The following is a 22855-nucleotide window of genomic DNA, read 5'->3' as shown; positions in this document are numbered from 1 at the left end:
CCTTGCCCTACTAGAGGGCTGCTCCAGCCGAGACCTTCCCTTTTCGCACGGGATGTTATAGGCCCACCATCTTTCGCCTGATTCGTCCTCGAACCATACATCTACTAAAGGGGGTCCCGCTCTAATACCATCTGTAACGCCCCTGCTTCAATCACTAGAGAAATTGTCCGCTTTAGCCCACTCCATTCTGAGCCTCACGGTTTTGTCTTATAGGTGGAATGGAGAACTTTCCAGGAGGTCAACCATCCTAAGCTTTCTCTTAAGCGAGCACGCTTAACCCCAGAGTTGTTCTAACTCTCCAGGCCATTCTACCAAAAGGCGCCTCTAGTGATTAGTTTCCTCCATTTCAATGTATGATTTAATTAATTCCTACCCCTCATTCTAGTGATTAGTTTCCCACATTTCAATGCATGATTCTATTCATTCCTGCCCCTCATTTGGATAAGGGTACCAACAAGCCTTATCCTTCCAGGTGACTACTCTAGCTGAGACCTTCCCTTTCTGCACGGTATGTTACACTAAAAGACATAGTTCTATAATCACATGTATCAATTTTCAAAATAAAAAACTAAAAAACTATTTTTTTTAAATTTAATTAAAATTTTAAAAAATAACTTTAAATTGTTTTTCTCTATTTTTTTTAAACAAAAGTTCAGTTTTTTAACTGCTTTCTAAAATAGAAAATAATGATATTTTTAAAATTAAACTTATCTTATAATTTTTTTATCATTAAAATTAGATAATTATTTAACAAAATAATTATTTATAATTATAAAAAATATATTATTATAAAATAAATAAATAACACATATTAAAAAATTTAAAAATAAAATAAATTTTAAATATATTTTATAATTTTTTTTAATTGTGAAAGGTATAAATAATTTTTTTATTTATTTGAATTAGAAAATATTTTTATTATTATAAATGAATATGTTTTTCATATTTTCTCTTGTTTTTCACAAAAAAATATAATTAGAGTTTAAAATGGAAAATATAAAAAAAAACACTGTTTTCCATAAATAAACAGCGCAAAGAATATCAAATTTAGGTGTACAATTTACCAGTTTGACATGGATTGATATAGCCATGTAAGCATGACACATACCAAAAACCCTTAACCTTCCAATTAACTAGCTAATAAAATTAAGTTGACTTTAATTACCCTTTTCTTTATACTCAAATCCTTTATATATTGCCCCAACTTGGCCTCCTTCAGCTTCCATATTTGCTGTCTCTCTCTCTCTCTCTTCCTAATTAGTTTCATTTCCTTCTGTGTTTTCTTATATACTTGGTTCCATTTCCTATAGATTCTCTCTCTTTCAGAGCTTTGTTGAAAGTAGATAGAGAGAAAAATGAGCAACATAAGTATGGTGGAGTCAAAGTTGGCTCCAGGGTTTAGATTCCACCCAAAAGATGAAGAACTTGTGTGTGATTACTTGATGAAAAAGATCACTACTCATTCTGGTTCTCTTCTCATGATAGAAGTTGACCTCAACAAATGTGAACCTTGGGATATTCCTGGTGAGTTTCTTATATTATTATTATTTATACTGTTTTGATAATCCCTATTGTTATCAGCATAGATGATTACCTGTTATCACCACCTGGAGGATTACATCTTCAGGTTTCTTTGTTTCACTCTAATTTCCAATCCCTTTCTGATGAAAAAAATAATTTCTCTAGCTAAAGGTTGATTTGTCATAGCAAGTTGCAGTTTTGTGGTTGACAAAAAACTATGCTAATATTAATAATAATCAAAATAAGCATTAATTATAAGAAGGTTAATTCAGCAGTATTAAAATCGTCTCTAAAATTATAAGGTTTCGAGTTTGAATCTTAACAAAAGTTAATTATATATATATATATATATATATATATATATATATATATATATATATATATATATATATATATATATATATAAAATTATATTTGACAAAAAAAATCTGCCTTTATTTGTCCTTCCTTAATCCCTGCAATTATTTTAGGTGGAAAGTGTCTATTAAACAAATTAATCATAAATACAATTTTGGTAATATATAAGAGACCAGAAATATCATATTCAAAGCTCTTTTTAGAAGAAGTTGACAGTTTTGGCATTGTCCCAACCAAAATCTGTTAAAGACATTGGAAGATAAAACAAAGAGACCCTAATTTAAGTCATAAATCCTTATAATTAATCCCTCCTTATGCCCTCCACACACTTATTAACTATCACATTTCATCCAATCAAACTTACAAATTCTATTATTTTTTAAGTATAATTAGCTCCGGGTAAAAATTGAACTCAAAATTTTATAATTCTAGAAATAATTTCAATATCACCAAATTAAAATTCATTAATTATAAATTTCAATTTAATTTCTTCTTTTCAATATATATATATATATATATATATATATATATATATATATATATATATATATATATATATGTTTGAATTGATCAACTTTGGAAATTAAAGTCATTAACAATCTCTTTTTCTTTAAATATTTGGTGAAATTAAGTGATAAGATTTTTTTTCCCTTTTAATTTTATTGACAAATAATTTATATTTAATTTTATTAAAAATAAATTTACTATCATATATGAAAAATATAATACAATAAAGAAAAATTCCATGTTTATAAAATAGAATTAACTATTATGTTAGTTTGTTTTTCAAAATTACTGTGTTGAGTCCCACCGTCCATGATGATCTTGAGTTTGAAACTTTAACAACTATATCTGCAGGTGCAACCTGCGTAAGCAAGAATTTTTTTTTTATTTATTTTTTTTAATTTGAAAATTAATTACCTTCAATAATTCTCAATTAATAGACTGAAATTGACCTCTCAACCACATAATATAATTATATTATACTATTACACAGCCATCTTAATTTTTTTTTTGAATGCAGCCATCTTAATTATGAGCCACATTGTATTACAAAATTTTTTATGTCAAGTGCCCTCATGTGTTTTCCCACTTCTTTTAAAACTTAAATTATCACATAAAATATTACAATATTCACAATTGAAATCTTTTAATATTATAAATTATAAATAAATGAGTATCATTTGATCATTTAATTATGAATTTAGTATCTTGTATTATGACATATAAAATATATAATTGTGAATCCTTGTTGATTAAGTCAAATTAAAGTAAGTAATTTTTTTTTCTTTTGTAAATATAAAAAAATATATCTTTTGTAATTTTTTTAATAAAATATGAATTATTATAGGATAAACTAGTATTTAGTTCTTATATTTTGAAAAATACACTATTGATAGAATAATTAAATAGTTTAATAAAATCAAAATAGAAGAATTAAAAAGTATATTTTTTTAGAATATCAAAACTAAATAATTAGTTTTATTAAAATATATTGATTAAATAATAATTTTCTCATTATTATAACATCATATGCTAAGAAATAGCTATTGTTCCAATTGTGAACATTAATGGTTTGACAATAATGCATGATTAAGTAGGTAATTCACTATATAAAAGTTGACTTGGAAATAAGAAATTCCTTACAATATAATAGATTTTTTGTTCACTTCTAGATAGATAAAAACAAACCATTCAATTATAGTGTTATGGGATTTAAAAAAGAAAAAGACAAATACATAATTTGTGAGTAGGGATTTTGAAGAAAATATAACATTTTTAATGGATATATTCCAAAATTCTGATAGAAACAAATTCAATTGTAAACTGTATTAATCATTGGAGTTAATTACAAGATTTTTGAGGTTATTAAGATTAAATTAAGTGAAAAATGTGTATATATTATTAATAACAAATGTGTTGGAAAATTTATGAGCAGAAACGGCATGTGTGGGGGGAAAAGAATGGTATTTTTACAGCCAAAGAGACAGAAAATATGCAACAGGAGTAAGAACAAATAGGGCAACGGCATCAGGCTACTGGAAGGCAACTGGGAAGGACCGTCCTGTCCTTCGGAAGGGCACCCTTGTTGGGATGAGGAAGACTTTGGTCTTTTACAAGGGCAGGGCTCCCAAAGGAAGAAAAACTGAATGGGTCATGCATGAGTTTCGTCTCGAGGGATCCCTTGCTTACCCTAATAAGATTTCTCCACCTAAGGTATATTTATCCATTTACCGAGGAATTTAGAATACAAGCATTGTATCATTGATTATGATGAATCTCACATAAATCTCATTATAATAAATAATCAAAATCCATCCGTTATATATATATATATAACAATTGCACTAATAAATTTTCCTATTTATCATTTTTTTAGAGTTTAGATATCATAATTCTAATACTATTTGCCATTTTTATTTATTTGCAAGTTGTTATGACTTCTTGTTAAAATGCGAAATGATTTGGTTAAGTTTGTTATCTAATTTTGACAAAACTATCATTTTCAAATGGTACTATATGTATCCCTTGAATTTTTGCAAGAATCATGGTGCATCTTGCATCTTACCAAAGTTTTAACATCATTTATGTCCAATTCTTTGACCTTCAATGGCATGTTTGATGTTTCCCTTTTGTCTTTCTTTTTAAGGTCATGACTAGCATGCTAATATAAAATTGTGCTAGTTGCTCAACTATGATGATATATCCCTAATTCATTTTTTTTTTAATTTTAGGATCTTATGCAAGCCTCATTGTTTATTTCTAGCTGTAATCATTATACAATTTACTATTTAGCATCAATTATAGAGTATATGTGAAACCAATAATATCATCATCAATCAGTCTTAACCTACACCAATGAAATTCAAGCTATAAACCCTAAATTAATATATATCAATCTTGACATTGTGTGGTTTTTCTTGTTGGTTTATGTAGGAGGATTGGGTTTTGTGTAGAGTGTTCTATAAAAATAGAGAAGTTGCTGCCAAACAAAGCATGGGAAGCTGCTATGAAGATGACACAGGCTCTCCATCTCTTCCACCATTAATGGATTCTTACATCACTTTTGACCAAACTCAACCCTACCTAGATGAGTATGACCAAGTGCCCTGCTTCTCCATTTTCTCTCCAAGCCAACCCAACCTAATTTTCCCACACATCTCTCAAATGGACTCCAACATAATACCCACAAAGACCTCAACTGCATTTGGACAAATACCTATTAGTAGTACTTGTCCGAATTTAGACAGTGTCTCTTGTGACAAGACAGTAATCAAAGCTGTTTTGAATCAACTTAACAAGATGGAAAGCAATCCTAACATTCATGGATCTCCTAGCATAGGAGAAGGAAGTTCAGAGAGCTACTTATCTGAAGTGGGTATGTCCAACATATGGAATAATCATTACTGATTTTTGTGGCTTTCAAGGGATTGTTTCAAGGAATATATGTCCCATTTTAGGAAAATCACCTCTCTCACTGTTAATAGTTCTTGAATTTGTATTTATAAGTTGAGAGTGACATATATAAAAAAACAAAGTAAAGCTATTTATTGTGATCATAAAGATCATCAAGCAACTTAGTGAAACTTTAAGAAAAATTTTAAGTGTAGGAACACTTATATTTGGTTTACAAGCACAAAGTCAAGCTTGTAAATGTATTTGGTTTGATTATTGTCCTTGAAAAGAGTTGCTTAGCGGAGAAAAAAAATTCTCGAAGGAGTAAATTCTTTATAAAGTAGATATAAGTTAAGAGGCTGCTCCCATTTCGCTCATCGCTGCTATGGGAATCGCTTTATTTTTCCCTCTCTTTCCTTTTTTTTTTTTTTTTTTATTTCCTTCATCATTCCTTAAGTTTCATAGGTTTGATCTTGTAGAATTTGTGGCATTCTAAATTTTGGTGCTGTCGTGTGGCATTCATTATAAAGCAAAAAGATTTACCCTTGCTATTACCGCATGTCATTTTAAACTTTAGTGCTGCCTCCCGACACTTACCATATAGAATCTATTATATTTAATAATTATAATAATTAATGTAAATAATTATTACATTACTATTACTATCAAATATCTTTACTATTACCATTGTTACTATAATTTTTATGGCTAACTAATTAAAAATATTAGATATATTTCAATAATTTTATAAAATTTTCATTTAAAGATTCTTAAATTTTTAGTTGTTTCGTTTAATTATAAAAATTTAAGAATTATAAATCTTAAAATTAATAAAATAATTTAAAATTATACTATAAAAGTAATCATATAGAGTTAAATACTTTGTCATCTCTCTCCTTTTTATATATTTAACAAATTTTAATTTACTTTAATGTTATTTTATTTTTATTTATCTTATTTTAGTACGTATTTAATAAAGACATATTTTCAATTATATATTGAATGCTATATATATAATAAATTATGAAAAAATGAAATAAAATTTTATTTTCATAGTTATAATAAACAAGAAATTTATATTAATATTAAATTTTCATTAGTTTTTTATATTTTTATAGTATAATTAATAAATAAATAATATTATTACTTTGATTAATATTAAACATGCTATACTATTTTATTATTATTATTATTATTATTTAATATATGTATATATTAATTATAAATTATTTAATTATTACACTTTAATATTAAAATAAGTAGCTATTATTATTATTATTATTATTATTATTATTATTATTATTACAAATGCCTAGAAAGTTCAATTTAATTAGAGCTAGGAAAAACCAATAGTTAATTAGATTATTTATTAATTATACCCATTAAACACATATGTTAATTTTATATATATTCCATTTTTGCTTCCTAATGAAGAGGTAATCCAAATTTTTATAAAACAAATTTGAAAGAAAATAAGATTTTAAGTTTATCACATTTATACTAAATAGCAATTTTTAATTGAATTTATTGATAATTTTTTCTGTACTGCTTAAACAGTTGTAATATATAATTATTATATAATTTAATTTTCTAAATATAATCTTTAATTATTTTGATCTTTCAAATTTAAATAATAAAAAAATATTAATTACTAAATATAATTATCATTCATTATGAAATTTCTTAATTTTTAATTTAAAAATATCAATGATGGTTATTTTAAAGAAAAGTTTGAAAATTATTTTTCTAATAGAAAGAGAAATTAGGTTATTTAAAAAAATTTCTTTTTAAAAAGGAATTTATTTTCTTTTTTTTTTAATTTTTATAATCTTATTAAAATATAAAAATACTTATACATATTATATAAACACATACTATTAATATAACAAAACAATTAAATAATAAAAATATATTTTTATTTTTAAAAAATATTTTCTATGAAAAATATTTTTTTATATACAAATTATTTTTTGCAAAACAAACAAATCTTTAATCACACAATTATGTTGAATCTCTTGGTTGTATATTTGCTTGCTTTATGCATAGAGTTTTTAAGCAAGGTTATTATTATTTTAACATTATTATTTTAGAGTCAATGTATTATAATTATAATATATCAAATTTTTTAAAAATGAAAATTGTGAGGACTAGGGGCCAAATTAGTGTATTTATCTATTATTTAAAAATAAAAAAATGGGCCAGGGCCCCTATATACCTAGGTCCATCCCTTAAGAAGATTAATAGTCTTAATTACACTATACCTACCACTGTCCCAAAAACTATTTAGAACTTTAAAAACACATCCTAGTTTTTTTTTTTTTTTTAAAAAAAACCTATAATCTTTACTTATTTTAAATAAAGCAAAAAAATATTTAAACTGATATTTTTAAATAAGAGAATTAATTTAAAAAAAAATTAATTGAATTGATTGTAAAATTTTTATTTTTAAGTAGATTTTTTCTTTCTTTTTTATGTTTTAACTGTATGGGGTATAGGATTGTGAGGTTGAAGACAATTTAGCATCATTTTGATCTCCATTATTCCATAATGAAATTTCTAATTCTCTCCCATAAATGTAGATCAAACAACATAACATTTTGTATCTTATATAATTGTTCTCTAATTTTGTTGCGACAAGATCCTCAACATTTATGAAACGCAGTAAACTAATATAAAACTAGAGAGAATTTAATTTTGCATTATGTATAATTGTACTTAATTTCAAAGGTCCTCAATATTTATAGTTCATCAACCAAAGATCCTCAACATTTATAGTTCATCACCTCAAAGAAAACACCAATCAAAAGCAGTGAAAATAAACTCACAGACAATAAGATATGCTACAAGGCAAACCCATATAATGTTTAAGGATTAATCAAAGACTCACTTTCAAAAAAATATCACCAAAAGACAGTAGTGGAGAATGGAAGAAACGAAGAGAGCACAAGATTAGATCCTCATCATGTGATACAATATAAATTATCCGTCTACTTGGATAGATATCTCGTGTCCTTAAATAGAAAGAAGTATAAAACATATCACTAGGTACCATGTATAGGTAGCAATACTTTATAAACTGTCCCATTACTTAGATCTACACCATATGTCTTCATATAAACCTTACTTCCTATACAGCTCGGGAAAGAACCCTGATACTATTCTCGGGTGACCTTATAACCAGATAATCACATTATAAGTATAATACATTATAGGCCGACTACAACATCTCGGAATGATGCCAAGGTCACTCGATCTCCCTGTCTGGTTGTTCTAACCTTGAATGATTAAAATATACAACCTGATAACAGGTAAACAAAGGATATGTGCCACCCTGAGACAATTCAAACATTTTTCCGACTTATATTTTAAGTTATTTACTATTTGTTAATAGGTTGACTTGACCACTTATCTAATATAACATACATATACTCCTAAATTATTTATAATTGCCGTTTCAAATGTGTCAGGATCATCGTTACCCTAAGTATGGTATGCACTGATCTTATGTAGAAATATATTTGAATGACAGAGTCCCATTAGCCAAAGACCAACACGTGTTTGCTTGTTACTGGTCTTTTTTATAGTATATATAGTTATTTACTGTCTTAAGGTAAAACATTCTTACAACTCTTTTTACCAAAGCATCGGAGTGCCAAGTAGGATAATCTCTTTGGCCCCTAGCTTTTGTTGTCTTGCAAGGAACAAGTCGAATCTCTTTCCGGCTGTGTCCAAATCGCTTAGACACACTCATAGCCTTCCATATATCCTATAAAAGTACTCGGAAGCAGAAAGCAGTCATATAGCCACCCTAAGTACTTGTATCATCTCATTTCCATACCATAAACGTTGTACACGTGTCCATCATCCAAATACTTCCGGTATCACCGATTATCATCCTAATAATTTATGACAAAGAGTGGATTGATTGCTAAAGCAACCAAAATAATAATAATAATAATAATAGTAGTAATAAAGGTTTATAGGAAATGCACATGAAGAGTTACCAAGTCCATAGGAAATAGGAAATTACAAATAGGGATGCACAAGGTATTGGTTTTGGGAAGTTTGTTGAGGAGATAAAATTATACATAATTAACAAAAACCAAAATAGAAGTAAGCTACTGTACCAAAGCACTTGTATTGTAAACAAGAAGAGCTCCTCCTGCAAGAAGCCCAGCTAGTGTCACTGCCCATATTGCCAAACCTGTAGTTCCTGCAAATTTCAATGACAATGCATATGATCATTCTGTTCAACTTATTCCACATTAGGAAAATCATTTGTTTTAAATTCAACTTACCCCCAACATAAACATCACCACTTGGAGACCAGTCCCTTGTGTCGTAGATAGGGCTGTACATCAATCATCACAAAATATGATCAAAATAGCTAATAACAATTGGCGAGTCACACAGTGAGAGAGGTAGCAATCTCTTTTTCTTATCATAAAGATGAATAATTTAAAATAGGTAAATGAGAAAACTCGGATTCAAGATTTTCTCATTTCCTACACTTTAAAAGATAAAGGAAGACCAATAAACTGCACTAAATAACATTTTATATATATATTTGATAGAGAGATTTATATATTTTTCATATATACATGATAAATTTATTAAGAATCACAAAGTGAAACAAGAAAATGAGAATTATTAGAATTTAAACTCTTAACAATTAACATCATATTAAATTTTACTCAAGTCATTAAATTGATTACTAAACTTCAGTTTCAACTAAAATAAATAACTTCTGTAATAATAAAATTACTGAAATTTAAAAAAAAAAAAAAAAGTAAATTGAAGTAAAAGATATGATATAATAATTATATTAATTTTTTTTTTAGTATATTTTGTATATTTAATGCACCACTCAAAATATTTTTCTCTTCTTTTTCTTTACTGTGAAATTCATGGTTTAATGGGTGTTTTCATCTTAAGTTAATTGCAAACTATGATTACAATTAGAGGATCGCATAATCTATAAACTAATTAAAGTTATTATACCTGTATCCATCCACGTTGGCTCCATATTTGTCAACAAATTGGTATACACCCTTTCCCTGAATCAATTAAGTTTGAAGATTATGTAATTAAAAATAATTAAATCAATTTCAACATCTTATTATCAAAAATATAAAATTAAAAAAAAAATCAAAATTACAAATTTTCAGTTCATATTGTAAAAATAGATTATAACACTATGCAACTCGCATTACCTATGGATTTGATCATAGATTCAATTAATAAGCTTATTGATTATAGATTGAACACCATAGAAAAGGGGCATGAATGATTATATTTCAACTTTAAGGTTACATTTATTTAATGAAAAATAATTTGTATATTAAAATATTTTTTAAGAAAATAAAAATATTTTTTATTATTTAATTATAATATTAAATTAAATATATGCGTTTATATAATATATTTATAAGTATTTTTATATTTTAATAAAATTATTAAAGTTAAAAATTAGAAAAATATTTTTTATTAATTAATTTTTTTAAATATCTCCATGAAAATATATTTTTAATTTTTTATAAAATAAACAGAACTTAAAAGGATGAGAAGGATGAAAAAAATTCTTAAAAAGGATGAAAAAAATTCTTATGTAAACTCCATCCATCATTGAATATATAAAACATAAAATATTAACATATATATAATGAGTGAAATTCACATATTTTTAACTTGAATTTATAATAAATTATGTTTAAATAATTTTTTAAAAGAATATAATTAATTAACGAGAGGACAAATTAAGTTGATAGATTGCAAGAAAAATATGATGACACACAAACCTTAGCCTTCCTTCCAGAGGCATCAGCGCCATTCCTGAGGTTCATGCCACCACTGATTCCTACAGTAACAGTTTTCCAAACCCTAAAATTAATCATTCAAAACTCTCTTTTGAAGATTACAGAAGAAGAAGAAGAAAAAAAACAAAAAAAAAAAAGCAAGCATATGGGTCTTGTACATATGAAGAAGAGAGAAGATTTGAGAAAAGACCATATGGCTTATCAGTGTTTAACTTCTTGCGAGCACTGGCCTCGACTCTGAAACTTCTCCTTGAGAGAGTTGGAAGACCTCTCACTGAAGATTTTTCAACCCTGAAAGTAGATGGTTTCAAGCTCACCGAAGCCATAACTGAGGCTGCCATTCTCTCTTTCTTCCTTCTCTACCTTTCTTTGGTTTTCAATCTTGGACGATAAATAATAATAAATAATTATTATATTAATAATAGTTACCTCAGGATTGTGATTCCCACATTGCCACGTGGCAATGCTTTGTGGCTTATATCTGGATATGATATTTCAAACATTATCAGGATTGGCGGTTTGCAAATCCTTCACCTTCATCCTCACATGCACACGTGGACTGAGTCCATAGGTTAAAAATTATTTTGACAAATAATTAAAAAAAATTCAACAATTCAGTATTTAAAATTGAATAATTAATTTTTATATTTTTTAAAAATCACCTATATTAAAATTTTAACATTTTAATAAATCTATAAATTAATTTTCATCATTATAATCACAATTAATCTTACAACAAACATATATTTCAACAATACTTTTTTAATATCATTTCCTACATAATATTAAAATAATAAATAATATAAAAAAACATAAAACATAATAAATAATATAAACAATATAATACTAAAAATTAATATTAGAGTATTATTAAAAATTTTAAGTGATAAAGAGTTATATATACTATTATGGATTTACCAATAATTTTTATTTATAATTTTTAATAATATATAAGATATATTGTTAAAAGCTAAATTTATTTTAGAGTCTTTGTTAATAAGAGAGTAGCAAATTTGGATGATGAAAGTGGTCAAGAAGGTCTCTTCATTTTGAGGCGAGTTGATTTGCAATGGTGGGAGACAAAATGATCTGAAAAGTTCAAAACTCGACTCTCTTTTTATGGGTTCACATTGGATCCGATGGGCTAACCCTCTGTTCATTGTTAGCCACTGAGCTTGCTGTAAAATCAATGTGCTTATTGGAAAAAGCTTAATCGATCGAGGCTAGGTCTAGCCCTGCTGGTTTTGTGGTTGCAGTTTTGTCGGTAAACACAAACAGGAAAAGGGCCTGGACGAATTTGGACGTTGTGAAAGTGTATGTATTATTTTTTTCCTTTTTTATAATTTTATATAATTATAAAATAGTATTATAGAAAACATAAATATAATTAAAAATAATTAAAAATTAATATTTATTAATAGTTAAAGTTTGTAAAATTTTACCTTATTAATAATAGTTATTTTTGTAATTAATAGTTATTTTTTGAAATTAATTATGTCAAAAATTTTAATATGTAATTTATAAATATTTAATTTATAAAATTAAAATAATTAAAATTTTTAATTTTGCTATATCAGGAATTATTTTGTTAATAAATTAAAACTTCAGAAACTATTTTATTTAATATTAAAATTCATAATAAAATGGCATTTTGTTATATTTTTTTAAAATTAATGATAATTTAAATAGAAAATTGAAAAAAAAAATAAATTGTAAATTTATTAAAATGTTAAAATAGATTTCACTAATCTCATAGACTAAAATATAATTTATCCTAATTAAAAATTTGCAATTTTTTTAATCTTATAACTCATTATACATATTTTAATCATTTGCAGTATATACTATATAAATTTTTTTAATAATTTTTATGTTATAATTTTTAAAATTAATTTTAAAAATTAAATTTATAAAAATTATGATTTAAAATTAAAAGCATTATAGCCCATATTATTCAGAATATATATACTTAATAAATCATGAGACGTTATTTATTTATTTTAGTTTTATTTAATTTGCTGATTTATAGATTTTATAAAATAAAACTATATGCTAAAATATTTTAAAGCTAACCACTTTTTTATTTAACTTATTTAATTTTTAATTGATAATTCAATTTTTTGATTTAGTTTACTCACTCTTAATCTATTCTACTTATGCTTGTTTAGTTTATAAAATTAAACCATGAGAATCAGTTGCAAATGAAAGCAAAAATTTTATAAAAATATATATAATATGTGATCAAAAGAACCTCCGCCCATTTTTATTTTTCGCGTTTGAGTTTTAGAAAATATCAAGAAAATGATTAAATAATTTATTTTTTATAAAAATATATTATTAATTAATTAAATCACTCTTTATCTCAACTAACTACTCTATTTATTTATTTATTGTATTTAGTAGACATAATAGGTAAAATTAAAAAATAATTAATACTCTTTAATTTTTTAAATACAATAAATAATTTGAAAAAAAAAACCCAAATATAATAAATAAAAATTAAACAGAAATAGTGTTTATGAATGTGTGCTTTAAAATATATAATTTCCTGACATTTACTAAAATATTTCAACTACCCAACATTACATCAGAATTTTTGTTTATTTATTTATTTATTTTTACTAAGAAATAAAGTACAAAATATATTATATCATATTAATTACAACTAGAACTTACGTAAGTCAAAATACATTTGCAAAGTAAACACAACCAAATAATATGAAAATATAATCAACCCAATATTAAAGAGACCTGAATTTAAAACCTCCTCTTAATTCTATGACCTCAACTTTGATTAATTTTACCACTAGACTAAGGCCTCATTGGTGACCATTTATTTGTATTTCCTTTGTTTCTTGAGCAGACATACACTGCACATCAGCAATTGAAAGTATGCAAGTCTAATGAAGCTTGAAAATTTGAAACAGCTACTTTTGGAGAAGAATATCTAGAAATTATAACCAATGAAGTCAAATAAGGAATGACATATTATATGACTTTGCAAAATTTAAATGGTCAAAGCTTTACAACAATGGAAATAAGTTAAAAATGTACATAGCCAATACAATCAGCAATTACGTACCTTCTGTTTATTATTTTGGCATAAAGAGTAATTGGCTGTAGCTTCTAAATTACTTTCAACTTCATAGAAACAAATTGCACCATAATTTAGAATGATAAGGAGGGGAAAGAAATACATAATAAAATTACCCTACAAGCAACCCGGTGCTTCTATGAACTTTGCAGCAGCAGCCAAGCCACTAAGTATTGCACCTTCTACATTTGGACTAACACAAAAATCTCCACAGATGGCCAGTTTCTTCTTACCATCCCAGAAGCATTTTTCTTCTTCAGCTACACTTGCTGCTGGGAAAGCACTTCCCCTAGCAAAACATCCACCAGTAGAAACAACAAAGTCAACACTACAGAACACAGAATAGGGCACAGATGTTATAAACTCAACTCAACTAAACTAAACTAAACTAAACTAAACCTTTATCCCAAAAATTTATTGGGCCATAGATGTTATACAGCAGGGAAAAGAAAGAAAGCAAGAAAATCTACATAAGTTGTATTTCTGAGAGAAATTGAATGATTAGAAGCATGATGATGAATTTTTATGCATCAAATAAACATAATGACCTAAATACTGACCATCGATGAGCTTTTTTGAAAAATGGTTGCGAGCCATGGAGTCCAGTTCTTTCAAATTCTTCCAACAATTCTTCAGCAACTTTTGTTAATGTTGCAGTTGAAGGCTTCTGAAGTCCAGTTTGAGCAATTAAATCACGAGCATACTTTGCTGTTGAATGCAATACCCATCGTTCACTGCACAATGAAACAAGATGATAAATATAACATTCCAAACAACACTGAAACCAGATTTCTCTCTCCCCATTAATACACATGAAAAAACAAAAATGCATACCTTGTGGTTGAATGACCAGGCTTGCTGCTGTCACAGTGACCCCAGCTTAAAACTTCAGAATTTTTGAACGAGAAGCCTTTTACAGGTATCTTAATCACCATGCCAAAATTCCGTCAGGATATATAAGCCTCGCAAAATGTGTTATTTTATTTGGAAGATTGAAGAAGATATATAACAACCACAATCCAAGGGTCTAAGGACTAAGGGCAAAAGAGGGAAGGAAGAAAAGAGGGTGTTGAAGTGAAGTCAGGTCATACAATCATATTACCAATGTCATCTATGCAAAATTCCGAAGTTCTAAAACTGCTTATCAGGAATATCTTGTAACTTACTGAAGACAAAGGCTCAGTGAATGCCAGCATAAGAGCAAAACATGGATTAACAGGAATATCTTGCAACTTCATTGCCAATTCTGGAGCCAAACTCAAATCTGGATTGATCACAAATGGATAATGGGTTAAGATAACAGCTTTTTCTATTCTAGACCAACAGATTAACAGCAATAAAGGCTGATAAAATGAAAGGGAAACGAAAAGAAAACACCTGTGATTGATTAAACATAACATGTACATAAAGGAATACACCTTCCTCATTTGGGGATAAGTTCGCCTTTTTATTTCATAAATAGTTACTCACAAGTATATATGAAATAGGGGCAAAAAGACTAAAAATTAGTTAACTTACATTCTCAAATGTCCTTAATTGAGCGTAAGGCACACATAATTCAAGCACATGCAGCATCATAAAATATCTTAACAAAATTTGGAGAAAGAAAAGTATGGAGAAACTGATGAAAAAGGAAAGAAGGCAATGACAATAGCAGTTCAAAATGCAATAACCCAATTATAATTCTCCCATTGGATTAGGGTCCTCAGGGAGACAACTTGGAGACAGTTTTAACCTTCAGCATTTTTGCACGAAAAGGCCTTTTCCAAGACTTTTATTGGCTGTTTGACACTACTGTAATTTTACGTCCAGGAATTTTACCATTAGTAATGGCCCTTAAGGATTTTACTGTCCTTACATTGAGAAAATCTAAGGAAAATGAATTACTGCTATGTTTGGACTCCAACATTTGAAATTAGGGATTTGGATTTAATTTTAATATAGATTATTGATAAATTATGGATTTCAAATTACACCATTTTCTTATTAAGAACTTTTTAGAGTGGTTTTGAAATAACACCATTTATAAATTATTTCAAATCCACACTCAAATAACTTCATGTTTATTAGCTTAATATATATTCAGGACTCCAATCAATTGAATGAAATATATACTTTTATCAAATTTGAATATCATATTTCAAATTCTCCCATCCAAACACAAGGTAAATTAATTATGTTGAGTCTTTTTGTGTTCCATTATATAATGAAAGATCCATAAGAAGATTTTTAAGGAGGGAAAAGTGAATCCTCCATAGGCATATGAATTTAATTTCCTTAACCTATCAAGAATCCTTCAACACACTCCAACAGTATGAGATTGTTTATCTCATTTTATTTTATCTCATTTTATTTTGTAGTATAAACATTCCCAATTATTTTATTTCCATCTCCGTTCAAATTTTATAGCGATATTAACACGACCACAAGCATTATGCATCTCCCTACTAGTTTAAAACAAAATAATCTTGTAGTTTCAACAAAACCTAATGGTATATATATATATATAAAATCCAAACCTTTGGCTGTTTTTGCAATTTTGTAATGATTTCAAAACTTAGTAGCAATTATGTCCAATTGGTCAAAGTTAGAGAAAAAAATTATATTTTATTATCAATTTGAATAAAATAAATAATTTGATTACAACATGGGGAAGGACTTGCAATTAATTCTGACAATTTTTTTCTTTTGTTCAAAGTAGAAAAAAAAATTATATTTTACTATCAATTTGAATAAAATAAATAATTTGATTACAGCATGAGGAAGGACTGGCAACTAATACTGACAATTTTTTTTTTTGTTCAAATTGGTGATAAAATATTTTTTTATTTCAATTTTGATCCACTGGATAGAATTGAAAATAAGTTTTGAAATCAAGAGTTCAAGACCAAATTGCCAAAATAAAAAAGTCAGACAATATTACAGAAATGCACAAAGGTTTGAATTTTTTTGGCCGTTAAGCCTTTCAACAAAATGAATGTATATTTAGTAGAAACTCAAAGGTTATTTGAAAGATAAAGAGGCACACACTTTCATTTTCATATCAGCATCGAAGAGAAGAACTGCTTGTAGATGAACATATGATCTTATTTCCATAAGTTTACAGATATTGCTTCTGAAGAAAACATTACTATTGTTTAAGGGGAAAAAGGGAAATCAATATTTGACTGGAATATATACCCATAAACGAAAACTTTATGTTCTAACAATTACTCAAATAGTATAATTCAAGTAGACTCCCCACCATAGAAATTCAAATCTATAGGCCAAATCACACATATGCCTGAATCAAATGAATCGATGGTGAATTAGGTGAATGGATATGAATCAATTGATTCGCTTGATTCTTTCCCCATTGGTCTATAGAAGCCTAAAGATTTTAAAGTCAAAATTTACTTCAATCTTATTGTGAAAAGACACCCTAAAGCTTCCACTAAATAATTTGAAATTGGATTTAAAAAAAAAAAAGGTAAATTAGCATTTTAGTCCCTAAGTTATGTCAAAATTAACACATATATCCTCAATTTTCAAAAGTCAATGGTTTTGTCCTTAGATTTTCATTCCATTAAAATTAAAGGTCCTTCCATCTAATAAATCTATTAGCCAATGGTTAAAGTCAGTCAAATGGGAAAGAATAACTTTTATTTCCCAAAATGCCCTTAAAAAGATAAATCTACTGAAACACTGAATCTCCAAAACAAGCTTCTTCTTCCTCCACTCCTCTTGGCGCTCACATCTTCAATCCAGGAATTTTAACACCCTCACCTTACTTCCAACTCTCTCCATCTCTCTCACCAGCACTTGGCACCACTTACAGCTCCATTTACCTCTCAAAACCTCCATCTCCTCTTCCTGCTATGCGTAAAATGGGATGTGAGCAAGATAAGATTATCCTCGGCAACACCCACAGCTCAATTTCCATCGCACAACTCTTTCTATCTCTCTCACTTGCCAGCATGAATACCCATGGTCCTGGTTCCCATTTTCGTCTTTTTTTTTCTTTTTTTTTTTTTTTGGCTACGATGGCGTCATTCTCTTCTTGATTTTGTGCGCACTCAATATTACGAAAGAAAGCAAGAATTGAACAGGGCAAGTGAGGAGCAAGCACGAGTTGGGATCATTTAGCTATAGAGTTTTAATCTTTAAAACCAAATTAATCAAATTTAATTATTTATTTTTTTAATGAGATCATTTTATCAATTCTTTGAATAATTTGCACTTTGAGGCTACATCTTGCAGGATCGACGGCTTCACTGCAATTTGGGCTTAGATTACTTTTTTCTTTTCTTTTCTATTTCTGTTCCTTTTCTTTTTGAAGTGATCAGTAATAAACAAAAACAAGCAAAAAATCATTAAATGGATTTCTTTCTTTGTATTGTTGCAGTGCACTAGTTTTGTGTGTGTAAAATGGGGAAGAAGAGATGAGGTGAGAAGAGGGTGATGGTGTTGCAATAAAAGATTTGGAGAAGATGGATGAAGAGCAAGGGCATTAAGGCCATTTCATGTTCAACTAACAACACTTTTTGACAAAAAGACCTTCATTTTGACAGAATGAAACTATAGAGACCAAACCATTGACTTTTAAAAGGATATATATGTCAATTTTGGCATACCTCAGGGACTAAAAAATAATTTATCAAAAAAAAAATTAGAAAAGAAAGTTTCCACATGCCTAAAGCTAAACAAAACCAAATGACTGTTATAGTTGTGCATAAATATGCATTTTCTACTCCTATTTCACTTTTTCCCCCAGGCTAACAATGAACTTACGACACAGTTAGAAGGTACCTTCTTCCACCAACACTCTTTACCCTCTTCCTTCTTATCTTTTTCTTTATTTTCTCCATTAAGTACAGCTAATTAGCTATTGTTGTCACATCGCAACATTTTATGCCCATCTTATATGGGCCATCTATTGTGATTTTCAGCCATACTTTTTCCACCTTTTATTTGTAGGTCCTATTGTGAACATGGTATAGCCACAAGTCATCAAAACTAAGGCTTGGCTTCATGAAGCAAACAGATCATTCATAGATAAACAAACAGTATAGGTTTTCAACTTTTATGGCATATGGCTAGATGATATGGAACATAAATATTTTAATAAAACGAATACAACATGGTAATACATTATTTTATGTTTTTTTAATTCATATATGCATTTATATCCTAGAAGAATGGATCATGGTAGGGTTTGGACTTGCATTTCCTTTAGAATCAAGCACAAGTCTAATTGGCCATATGATCACTCTGTCTCATATTTTGTGTCTTTTAATAGATATACATCGTTCTTAATCAAATTTGAGAATTCATACCAAATCTAACAATATGATTCAATTCTTGATTCACAAAATGAGGATTTTAAAACTTGATTTGACAAATATGGTTCTAACTATCACTTTTAAATAGGGGCGAGAGAGAGAGAGAGAGAGAGTATAAATGCTTACCAAGGGGTGGTGGACATCCTGTCACATCTTTAAATCTCGTAGAAAAAATATTTTTGTCCGATGCAACCACTCCCTTAAAAGAACCATGATTTTGTCCATCCATGCCCATCACCAACCATGAATTCTCACTATCTAACCAGTCCAGCCTCCCAACTCCTATCGCAAACTTGCTTTCCACTCCTGAAAACATATAAAAATTAGGCAATTTTCTAGGCTTGCATTGACCTTGAGCAATAACCATTCCAAAAGAAAAGAAGCAAGATAACTACGCACCAGTCTCATTGCATAATGCTTTACAAATAGAATTCATGCCCGGCACACCAACATATCTTTTGCCCAATCCTTCCTAAATAAATTAATATCAAAAGTCATGGCCATGATAAAGGCAGATTAAAAAAAATGTATGTCTAGCTCATTGGTTATTACCGCGCATCAAGTATCTGCTCGAAACTAAAATTGACATTAGACAGTTTAGGCACAATGACAGGCTACATGCTTACTAAAATTTTAAGGGATTATTCAATGCTCCAGGTGAAATAGAAAATATTGCACATACTCTCACATGAACATGGAATCCATCTTCCACAATTTATATGGACCCAACATTTATGAGAAAGCAGGCTCATTATTTTTTGGTGGAGATACCTCTCTTACAGTACATGGGATCCAATCCCCTTAATATAAGAAATAACTGAAATTATGTGTGAGAGGCACTATTTTTCAGTGTTCCGGGTGAATTTTATAAATTTCGTTTTTTACGCACCAGGAGTTCTAAATAATTGCTCCATTTTAAGAATCACACAGTTTTAGGCAAAAGCAAAAAGTTGCGAGCAAATTATACATGTAAAACTGTTAACACTTTTAGTCAGCAAAATATAAATATAAAACCAAGCATTACCTAATGGGAAACGTCAATGATTTATTGATATGCATGAATAGCTCTAAACCTGATCTATGTCAAGAAATTTGTTGGAGAGACAATCGAAAGACCCAAAATTCTCTTTCCACTCAGCAACAAGACCTTTCAGTTCCCACTCGTGAAGAAGCTTTAACACATCAGTGTTGCTAATACTAAAAAATGGGGCACCATGATCGAACAAAAGCTCCTTCCCATCTTCAGCAATTTCTCTATACGAAATTTCAAAGACTGCCAAGTTACCAAATTTCTTTTCTGAATAAAAGGGGGAAATTAATGAAAATTTGGAATTAATAGTGTTAGATTTCAATTACCTTCTCTGGGACATACGGCCACCAGGGCCTCGGGCGGATTCGAAGAGGGTGACTGAAACTCCATTCCTTGCAAGAGTTGATGCGCATACAGCTCCAGATACTGCCCCAACCATAAAATTTCACATAAAGAGCAACAAAAACACACACAGAGACATGTATTGAAGAAAGAGAAACAGAGAGAGGTGATACTGACTTCCACTTCCAACCACTGCGACCTTAGTAACAATGTTGCTCATGGTGTGTGCTTCACATACAGAGACAAGAGAGCGAGAATCAGAGATCCAAGTCGCTGCTGAATGCTGATCGCCTTCGAGCTCGACTAGGATTGTTTTAACCTTGTTCCTTAATGGCTTAGATAAAATTCAATGTACAAAATTTAAGGCAAAGTACAAATTTGGTTCTGCCACGTAAGTTAAAATTGTGATAAAAATGAGCCATGTGGTTTGTATAATAAATTCCACGCATTGGGTTTCACGTCAAAACTAACTTAAAAAAATATATAAAATTTATTAAATTTAATTTTAAATTACTTTTTAATACCCTAATTAATATATTTAAAAATATATTTTTCTATATACCAATTACATCAATAATGCTAAACATATCTAAATTTTTAGTATTAACTTTTTAATTAAAAATAATTTTTAATTATAAATCTAAATAGCATTTAAAATAAAATTAAAATATGTAAATAAATGAATATATAACCCTCACCTACCTTCCAATCCTGATGTGCCTCTGCCTAGTAAGAACTCATGCATAGTGATTTACAAGACTTGAAGCCAAGTGTTTACGGTAGGCACTCAAGGAAGCCAAGATCAAGACATAATCAAGCTTGTTCTTACTCTCATCTAATAGACCATAGTGGTTCATCTTGCAGGAAAAGAGCCTCACCCTAAAAGATCTCGTAAGGGTTTTTCTCATCAAGAGTCAAAAGCATTCTAGTAGCATTACAGTGCGGCTCAAAGCATATTGAACCCTCCAAAACTCTCTCTTACACTATAATCCATACTCCCCCACCAATTTCATCTTTGCATCCAATAGCTTTCAAGACATGGTTTTTTATGCGGATTCTAAGTCAGTGTTGCATAGAGATGGCAAAGAAGAATCTATTTGTGAAAAGAGAAATAATAATATATTCTAATGCTTATGATCAAAGTAAACGCTTGAGAACTAGCAGCAATTATTCTCACACTGCTTATACAACTCCATCTCCATTTCACCCTCCTCCTTCTGCTCCAATCTGGGGATCTCATGGGTACATGGCCCCTGCTTGGCCCTTACTCCACCTCCATATGATTCATACGGAGGCCATCATGTTCCTTAAGTACTAATGTCTACCCCCTATGCCCATACTAGCTCTTAGTAGTTATGAACCTATTCAGAATACAAAAGATAACCCTCCTTGCAATACCCTACTTATTGGTAATCTTGGAGAGAATATCAATGAGGGAGAATTGAAGGGTCTATTTAGCATACAACTGTGCTTTAAGCAAATGAAAATTTTCAGACAAGAAAGGCATACTATTTGTTTTATTGAATTTGAAGATGTGAACAATACAACAAATTTTCACAGTACATTGCAAGGTGTTGTTATCCCAAGCTCTGGTTATGTTGGCATGTGAATACAATATTCGAAGAACCCATTTGAGAAGAGAAAAGATGGAAGTCACCCTGCTGCTTCTCCTAATGCCCATGGAGCTCCACCAACTATTACCTGCTAGTAGCTCAAAGGGGATGTACTATGGTCCTTATGCATCGAGAAATACATGATAGGATCAATCTTGCAGTTGTTGCATGCATCCATTTCATTATTAACATTAGCATTAGCATCTCTTCTCATATGCATGAATGCACATAATGTTATCATAAAAGCACCATCTAGTCATGAAATACTAATTTCTCTAGGGCATGTAGTTGTAGTAGCATATGTTGATGGTGGCCTCATTTTCATATTTTTTGCCATCTTCTTAGCCCTATGAGAAAGGGATTTT

The 22855-nt window shown here is 28.7% G+C and overlaps 3 protein-coding genes and 1 pseudogene across 4 annotated transcripts; 2 read left to right on the top strand and 2 right to left on the bottom strand.

The window, feature by feature from the left end:
- Positions 1-1222: 1222 nt before the first annotated feature.
- Positions 1223-5442, top strand: LOC110640181 (NAC domain-containing protein 21/22). The gene is made up of 3 exons (XM_058145591.1): positions 1223-1524; positions 3818-4095; positions 4816-5442. Exons 1-3 carry the CDS (start codon positions 1356-1358, stop codon positions 5287-5289), a joined length of 921 nt encoding a protein of 306 aa, XP_058001574.1. The 5' UTR covers positions 1223-1355; the 3' UTR covers positions 5290-5442.
- Positions 5443-9195: 3753 nt separating this feature from the next.
- LOC110640190 (photosystem II 10 kDa polypeptide, chloroplastic) lies at positions 9196-11496 on the bottom strand. The gene is made up of 5 exons (XM_021791404.2): positions 11281-11496; positions 11073-11131; positions 10276-10331; positions 9573-9625; positions 9196-9487 (listed from the first exon to the last, which is right to left on the bottom strand). The coding sequence occupies exons 1-5, from the start codon at positions 11429-11431 to the stop codon at positions 9393-9395; spliced, it is 414 nt and encodes a 137-aa protein (XP_021647096.1). The 5' UTR covers positions 11432-11496; the 3' UTR covers positions 9196-9392.
- A 2558-nt stretch (positions 11497-14054) lies between these two features.
- LOC110640189 (uncharacterized) lies at positions 14055-21232 on the bottom strand. Of its 2 annotated transcripts, none has more exons than XM_021791401.2 (9): positions 21055-21232; positions 20862-20961; positions 20579-20759; positions 19905-19977; positions 19632-19811; positions 15351-15448; positions 15019-15107; positions 14745-14918; positions 14055-14473 (listed from the first exon to the last, which is right to left on the bottom strand). In XM_021791401.2, exons 1-9 carry the CDS (start codon positions 21095-21097, stop codon positions 14302-14304), a joined length of 1110 nt encoding a protein of 369 aa, XP_021647093.2. In that variant the 5' UTR covers positions 21098-21232; the 3' UTR covers positions 14055-14301. The 2 variants fall into 2 exon arrangements, with proteins under 2 accessions (XP_021647093.2, XP_058001573.1); XM_058145590.1 differs by having other exon boundaries at positions 20579-20778; positions 21055-21219.
- A 384-nt stretch (positions 21233-21616) lies between these two features.
- On the top strand, positions 21617-22585 carry LOC110640188 (cell wall integrity protein scw1-like; annotated as a pseudogene).
- Positions 22586-22855: the final 270 nt, after the last annotated feature.

This window comes from Hevea brasiliensis, chromosome 4 (assembly GCF_030052815.1).
Source record: "Hevea brasiliensis isolate MT/VB/25A 57/8 chromosome 4, ASM3005281v1, whole genome shotgun sequence".
NCBI classification, from domain to species: Eukaryota; Viridiplantae; Streptophyta; class Magnoliopsida; order Malpighiales; family Euphorbiaceae; genus Hevea; species Hevea brasiliensis.
Note: the sequence above shows the minus strand (reverse complement) of the source record. Positions and strands in the feature narration are given on the sequence as shown.

Coding starts and splice junctions, on each gene's coding strand:
- LOC110640181 (XM_058145591.1), top strand. CDS start 1,356: ATGAGCAACATAAGTATGGTGGAGTCAAAGTTGGCTCCAGGGTTTAGA. Junction 1,525..3,817: donor TGAACCTTGGGATATTCCTG/GTGAGTTTCTTA, acceptor ATTTATGAGCAG/AAACGGCATGTGTGGGGGGA. Junction 4,096..4,815: donor ATAAGATTTCTCCACCTAAG/GTATATTTATCC, acceptor TGGTTTATGTAG/GAGGATTGGGTTTTGTGTAG.
- LOC110640190 (XM_021791404.2), bottom strand. CDS start 11,431: ATGGCAGCCTCAGTTATGGCTTCGGTGAGCTTGAAACCATCTACTTTC. Junction 11,132..11,280: donor AAACACTGATAAGCCATATG/GTCTTTTCTCAA, acceptor CTGTTACTGTAG/GAATCAGTGGTGGCATGAAC. Junction 9,626..10,275: donor GCCAACGTGGATGGATACAG/GTATAATAACTT, acceptor ATTGATGTACAG/CCCTATCTACGACACAAGGG.
- LOC110640189 (XM_021791401.2), bottom strand. CDS start 21,097: ATGAGCAACATTGTTACTAAGGTCGCAGTGGTTGGAAGTGGAA. Junction 15,449..19,631: donor AGGATGTCCACCACCCCTTG/GTAAGCATTTAT, acceptor TGATCAATCCAG/ATTTGAGTTTGGCTCCAGAA. Junction 14,474..14,744: donor TTCAAAAAAGCTCATCGATG/GTCAGTATTTAG, acceptor ATGTTTTGCTAG/GGGAAGTGCTTTCCCAGCAG.